This window comes from Cryptomeria japonica, chromosome 3 (genome assembly GCF_030272615.1).
Source record: "Cryptomeria japonica chromosome 3, Sugi_1.0, whole genome shotgun sequence".
In the NCBI taxonomy this organism is placed as follows: Eukaryota; Viridiplantae; Streptophyta; class Pinopsida; order Cupressales; family Cupressaceae; genus Cryptomeria; species Cryptomeria japonica.
Window position 1 is genome coordinate 252,687,931 of NC_081407.1, and position 7,277 is coordinate 252,695,207.

Sequence of the window (7,277 nt, forward strand, 5' to 3'; positions counted from 1 at the left end):
TGTGATTTTAATGGCATCAAGAGGCAACTTACTACTGCATACACACCTCAACAAAATGGAGTAGCTAAAAGGAAGAATCGTACTATGGTTGAAATGGCAAGGTGCATGTTACAAACCAAGGGATTGAGCAATTCTTATTGAGGAGATGCAGTTGCTACAGCGGTATACATCCTCAACCGTAGCCCCACTAGTACACTAGAAAAGATGACTCCTTATGAAGCTTGGTATGGTAAAAAGCCTAATGTTAATCATTTCAAAGTTTTTGGTTGTTTGTCTTATGTGCATGTACTTGATAAAAATAGATAGAAGTTAGATGCAAAGAGTGAGTCATGTATTTTTATTGGATATAGTGAGAAAAGCAAGGCTTATAGATTGTATAATCCCCTCACTAAGAAGCTTATTGTCTCAAGAGATGTGATTTTTGATGAAAGGGGAGTTTATGGTCATCAAAAAGGCCATGTTGACAAGCCAAAATCTATTTTGAATGATGATATAATTGTTGATATTGATCATGAGCAGCCAACTAATGTTTCTATATCCAGTGGTTTAACTCCACCAAGCAATCCTTCATCAAGTTCTTTAGTACCAAGTTCAAGTCCAGCTTCTTCTCCAAGTTCTACAAGGAAAGTAAGGAGATTGAGTGATATCTACCAAAGGAGTGGAAATCAAGTACATGAAGAAAACGCAGTAGGTGAGATAGTGAATTTTGCTTTATTAGCCAAGGCTGACTTTGAACCATCATGTTTTGAAGATGCATGTACTAATGAGGTTTTGGTAAAAGCCATGGAAGAAGAGATGGATTCCATTCATAGGAATGACACTTGGGAGTTAACAGAACTTCCACATGACAAAAAAAGGATTGGCACCAAATGGGTCTACAAGACCAAATTTAATAGTGATGGGAGTGTTGAAAGACACAAGGTAAGATTAGTTGCTAAAGGCTTCACACAGAAGTATGGAATTGACTATGAAGAGAAATTTGCACCAGTAGCAAGATAAGAGACCATAAGAATGCTGATTTCATTAGCAGCTTAGAAGAAGTGGAGCATACATCATATGGACGTGAAAAGTGCCTTCTTGAATGGGTACTTAGAAGAGGAAGTATATGTGGAGTAGCCACAAGGTTTTGAAGTGGAAGGAAAAGATAATTATGTCTACAAGTTGAAGAAGGCTTTGTATGGCCTCAAGCAAGCACCAAGAGTGTGGTATGCCAGGATTGATGGATAGTTTTGAGGAGAATGGCTTCCAGAGAAGTAAGAGTGATCCTACCCTTAACTACAAACAAGAAGGTACTGATATTCTCATCATAAGTTTGTATGTTGATGATCTTTTTTATATGGGTAGTAGTTCTAAGATGAAAGATGAATTCAAAGCTGCTATGATGAAAGAATTTGAGATGAAAGATCTTGGTCTAATGAAATATTTTCTAGTAATGGAGGTTTATCAAAGTAAGGATGAGATTTTCATTTGTCAAACAAAGTATGCACAGGATATGCTGAAGAAATTTAATTTGACTGATTGTAACCCTTCCTCCACTCCAAGTGCCCATGGAGATTTGTTATGTAGAGATGACGGTGCTGATTTAGTTGATGAGATAGCTTACAAAAGTATTGTGGGGAGCTTGATGTTTCTAATCCACACAAGGCCTGATATTGCCTATTCAGTTTCACTTGTTTCAAGGTATATGACAAATCCAACTGAAATACATATGAAGGCAGTCAAGAGGATTTTGAGGTATGTGAAAGGGAATTTAAGTTTTGGTATTCATTACTACTCTTCTGAAAAGTTCAATCTAGTAGGCTTTAGTGATTCAGATTGGGGAGGTAGTATGGATGACCGTAAATCTACATCTAGAAATTGTTTTTCTTTTGGTTCTGGTTTGATTACCTGGAGCTCAAAAAAGAAAAGTATTGTTGCCCTCTCATCTACAGAAGCAAAGTATGTTGCAATTACCCCAGCAGGTACACAAGCTCTTTGGCTCAAAAAAGTTTTGGAAGAAATTGGAGAAAAACAAATTTAGCCTACAACAATTTATTGTGACAATGTGAGTGCCATCAAGTTAGCCAAGATTCCGGTTCATCACAGCAGAACAAAGCATTTTGATTTGAAATATCACTTCATACGAGATTTGGTGCAGAAGAAGGATGTCGAATTGAAGCACATCAACACCCAGGATCAGCTAGCAGATATATTCACCAAAGTGGTTGCAAAAGCTCAGTTTATAGTACTACGAGATAAGATTGTCAGCCCTCTCAGCATCAAGGGGGAGTATGTTGATAATTGATGCTGCTCTAGCATGCAGCTAGATTAGTTTAGTTAATAGTTTTTTGTTTATTCATGCAAATAAAGCATGTACTCCAGCATGCATGAATCCTTAGGACTATTTTTAGTTTTGCTTTTTTGCATGAGTTTGGCTTTTAGTAAATAAAGCATGTTGTGCATGCACTTACTGTATTCTTAATTTAGGGAGTAGTTTGCTTTTTTCAGTTTGAGAGCCTTAATAGCTTTCCATGCAATACTAGGAATATATTTAGAACTGCAGTTATTATTAATTCTTTTAGGCTGCAAATTCTTTATATAGACAGCCTCTATGTAATTTTTTAATTAAGCTTCAATAAAGATATTGGTGTGTGCAATTCCAAAAATAAAACTAGGCACTTTATTTTTTATTCTGAATTGTGATTTCTTTTTGCAATTTCTTCTTTTGCTGTTATTGTTTGCTAATCAGCTGGTTTAGAGAGGATAGGCCAGGTTCAAAATTCTACAGTACCTACAACTATAATGTCTCAATAAAGATTTGTTTCTAAAGCCCACATGTTCTTTCGGTGCTTTGTCATTTTCATTTTTTCTTTACTAGTCAAGTGAAGTCGATTTTTTTTTTCAATCTCAGGCCTAGAGAGACGATAGAAGAAAGCCTAGTAATACACCATTTCTAGAATGCTTCCATCCTTCTATTGAACCAACACCTAATATGTTAGATAACACAATTTCTAATGGAGATTATGTACTAAATATTCCATCCGTAGTGAAGGAGCTCGAAGTGGATCCTGTAGTTTCAATTGATTCACTACCTTCTACTGGACCAACTGTAAACTCTTTCACACTCAGTTCCGAAATCATTAGAATCATTTTTAGAATCAAAGAATATAGCAGTTTCTCAGTTGGAAAGGCCCAAAAAACTATTGAACTTATTTTTAGCATTAAAGATTCTCTAGGTTCCTTGGTTAACAATGCTGCTAATGAAATAAACGATACTTATATAAATATTAATGCATCGCTTTGGAAATCACTATAGAATTTAACGGAGTCATTTGAAAAGGTAATATTTGCCTTCTTCACCTGACCCACAACTAGTAGTGGAATTGAAATTGAAATTGATATTGTGACTGTTTTTGCAGTAATGTCCGGTTTTACAACAGAAATGTATAGGTCTACAAAGGCTTCACTGGAGAGTTTAGGATTGAAGCTAAAGCCCATAAAGACACGCTTGGCAGGGGAGGGCTAGAGAAAAGCAAAGTAGCTGCAATATTGTAGAAGAGTCAAGGGGAGACACTAATTTGTGTATGGCATATCAATTTATTAAAGAGATATAAGGTACTAATTTAAGATAATTGTGGATAGTCAACTATTGTTGGAGGCAAGTTAATTGTATATTATTGGCCATTGCAGAATAATGTTGGCTTCTTGGGAACTAATTAGGATTGAGTAGATATTTGTAATCTTTGAATGCAATAATATCAAATATGAGTAGATATTTGTAATCATTGAATGCAATAATATCAAATATGTAGATAAAATGGAGTAATAGCTTTTTTTTCTTGAATAGAGAAGCTGATTACATTAAATTTATTTGTAGGATATTAAGTTGAATAGTCGTATTAGATAAGATCGCCTAGTTTGCACTCTTAACTTACATCCTTAGACGCCTCTGCTGTACTAAGTCACTTTTTCAGTTCTCACTTCAAAAGTAATACTTTTTTTCAAGCTGTTAGAAAAGATGTACATTAAACACTCTTCTAATCATTGCACTGAATTATGTTTTCTTTAACTACAATTCAAACAAAACCAAAACTGTTCTTCCAATCTTTGGTAAGAAGTTTGCTGCCTTGCAACCCTTGTTTAATATAATCACACTAAGTTGAGCGAATCATAATTAAAAATGAACAAATATATATATTTTTTGATTCCAATTCTCATCAAACTATGAAAATGAGTAGAATGTTATAAAAATGCTTGAATATTAGAATGCTAATTAAATAAATAGCAACTAAAAAAGCATAATGTTTATATTGTCAATCATATGTGTACTTGAAAATAATACATTTAATTTGGTTTTCTACAATTCTTTCGAATTTGCCCATTTCTGCCAGTGAGAGGATTAATTTTTCCCATCTTCATCATGGCATTTGCAAAATCTACGAAGAACTGAGTTTGATTGGTAGAATAGGTTATGACCTGAGAATCTGTAAATACTCCATTAAATAGCTCTTGATCAGAGTGAAAAAGTCCTTTCTTTGCTATCAGATTTTTATAATAGCTATTATCAAAAACAAAGGGAGTTTGAAGATCTAGGCGAGAGAGATTGAAATCTCCAATGCCACGAGTACTTGGGCAGACCGCCTTGATTGAAGCTGCAAATGAAGGATCTATGTTGGTGTCGTTGTAAATGCGAGCTCTGTACGTTTTGCATTGGGCTTTACCGATTGTATGAGCACCTAAGCACCATTAAAATTTGAATGCTTTATATAATATCTTATAAAACTATATATTGTATTCATATTCAATATGTAAGATTCTATTTTACCTGACAGTGCAACCAGGTCTTTAGGGGAAAGACCCTTGGCACTAAAAAATGAAATCAAAGAAGTAAGATTGGATGAAGAGGGTGGCAGTTGTGTGTTAGCAGTGCTTAGACTGGCATTTGTCGAGTCTCTCCGCCCTAGCATCACTCTCCATGTTGGTCCTCCCAGCTACAAACCAAAAATACAAATTTTATAGCTTCAATAGTAATACAATTTGTTTTAATATTTATATGTTTGAATTTACAAAATAATAAATATAATTACATAAAGATATTAATTTTTTTACAGATATAAGAGTTTAGTATATTTTGATTTGACTGTGTAAACCAGTTTTCATAAACATTTCAGATTTCATGCATTTCTTTTTTTCTTATTCACTTCATCTTGATCATAGATCACAGAGTTTGATCTGAAAAGTTGATAGAAAAAGGTTTACTTAGTGAAATAGAAAAACATTCAAGATCTAATATCATTTTTTTATAAAGTTTTTGTTTATCAATAATGATTTTGGAAGCAGTCTAACTCAATCTTCTTATATCATCTAAACTCAAAAGCGATAAATAATGGTCTTATCTTCAAGCAAATAAAATTGTCATAGATGGTTGAATATCATTGATAAATATAATAAATAATATAATCAGTTTAATTGAAAACTACGTCAATTGTTATGATATTTTGAAATAGAAGAGCAAGATTATAATTAAGTTATCAAGTACACACGCATAATATTTTGAAACCAAACACTTATGTTGATAGTTTAACTATGTCAATAAGTACATAAGTATGGTGTTTAAATCAAAAGTTTAGAAATTCAATCATGATATGTTCTTATTAATAAGTATGGTGTTTTAAAATAGAGAAACTTAGTAAGCAAACTATGACATGTCGGTATAGTGATATGAAACATTCCCTTCTTTTAAGAAATTGTACTATATACGTGATGGAATATCATTGTCCGATACAATAAATGATATGATAATTATTTAAATTAATATAATAATATGACAATCATTTTAATTAATATGATAATAATATGATAATCTTTTTAATGATAACTATTTTAATCAATATGATGTTTTTAAAAAGAAGAGTTTAAAATTAAACATGTTAATTCTTTATATTGAAATTATAATTATGATAATAAGTACAAAGTATAAACATTTTTAAATAAAAAACTAAAAAAATCAATTGTAACATGTACGTTCCTTTTCGTTCTTTATATTAAAATTATAATTAATCAACAAAAAAAAATTAACAAACCTACTTTACCTACACATCAAAACAATGAATCCTTTATTATTATTTTCTTCCATACAAGCTAACTATTTTTAGCCTCGTAGATTTAAAAAGGCCTATCTATCTATAACAATAATGATATGCAAAGCGCCAGAGAAGATTTCTTACCGCGACAACAGAATCACGAGCAGCAAGGGCGACAAGGTCTGCACAGGACACAACTCCAGTGCAGACTGCCTCCACTTGAGCTTTGATGGTGTCGATAAGGTCGAATCCTCTCACAGAATTGTTAGCATTGGGAGCAGCAGTCTTTTCTCCTATTATTGTCGGCGAGTCGTCCAACAGTACAGACCCATCACACCCCTGTAAACCCATTTCATCATTTCAAACAAGTCCTCCAAATCAAAAACAAAAAGAACCCAAGCAACCAAACGATACAAGATAGAAGAAAAAATCTTACACGAACGAAACAATCGTGAAACTGAAGTTGAAGCATCGCAGCAGCATTTCGATTGTCCTTGTCGATTAACTGTTTTACCGCAGCTTTCACTGTCGACAATGCCTTCGGACACGTTTTATCGTAAAATCTGGAACGCAGATGCCCATGCACCTCAATCGAACACAACATTATGAAGGCCATGCAAACAATGAAACCTCTCGTCTTCATGTTAATCAGAGCTAGTTTTCCCTATTCGACAGCTCTTAGACCAAATTAAGAGAAAGCAGGCAACTTTGGAATGAAAAACTATAGAACAAAATTGCTTCTTATAGTAGTAATTAAGAGAAGAATTCAATACGCATACGTTGATGCCATTAAACTTCAGTGAGTTTCACGTTGATGTGATTGACAATAAGTAAATGCTTTAAATCATTCTCCCGCTTTCACTTCGTACAACAATTTCTTGAATTTTCTTCCCTGTCCCCCACCCCTGTAAACCAGACAGTCGACCAAACTTTATCTACATTCAAAAAGTGCCTTTTGCCTGTATTTTCCCATGCCTCGGTGACTAATGATGCTATATTTACATTGATTATAACTTGCTGACAGTCCATTCCATCTGCAGTTTTTTAAATCATGTGTACATGTGATTCTTATTTCCATTTGACCGGGTTCATTAATTTACTCCCAAAAATTCTTGTATCCGTTTTGTTACAGTCGCAAGAACACACGTGTTTCTATAAAGTAATTGTGATTTGAAAGCATGCTCATTAAAGCACTTAAAAGTTTTATGTAGCTAT

The 7,277-nt window shown here is 33.5% G+C and overlaps 1 protein-coding gene across 1 annotated transcript; it reads right to left on the reverse strand.

Moving 5' to 3' along the window:
• Window positions 1-4,254: 4,254 nt before the first annotated feature.
• Window positions 4,255-6,763, reverse strand: LOC131037441 (cationic peroxidase 1). The gene is made up of 4 exons (XM_057969582.2): window positions 6,499-6,763; window positions 6,207-6,401; window positions 4,805-4,970; window positions 4,255-4,715 (listed from the first exon to the last, which is right to left on the reverse strand). Exons 1-4 carry the CDS (start codon window positions 6,703-6,705, stop codon window positions 4,324-4,326), a joined length of 960 nt encoding a protein of 319 aa, XP_057825565.2. The 5' UTR covers window positions 6,706-6,763; the 3' UTR covers window positions 4,255-4,323.
• Between the last annotated feature and the right edge of the window lie 514 nt (window positions 6,764-7,277).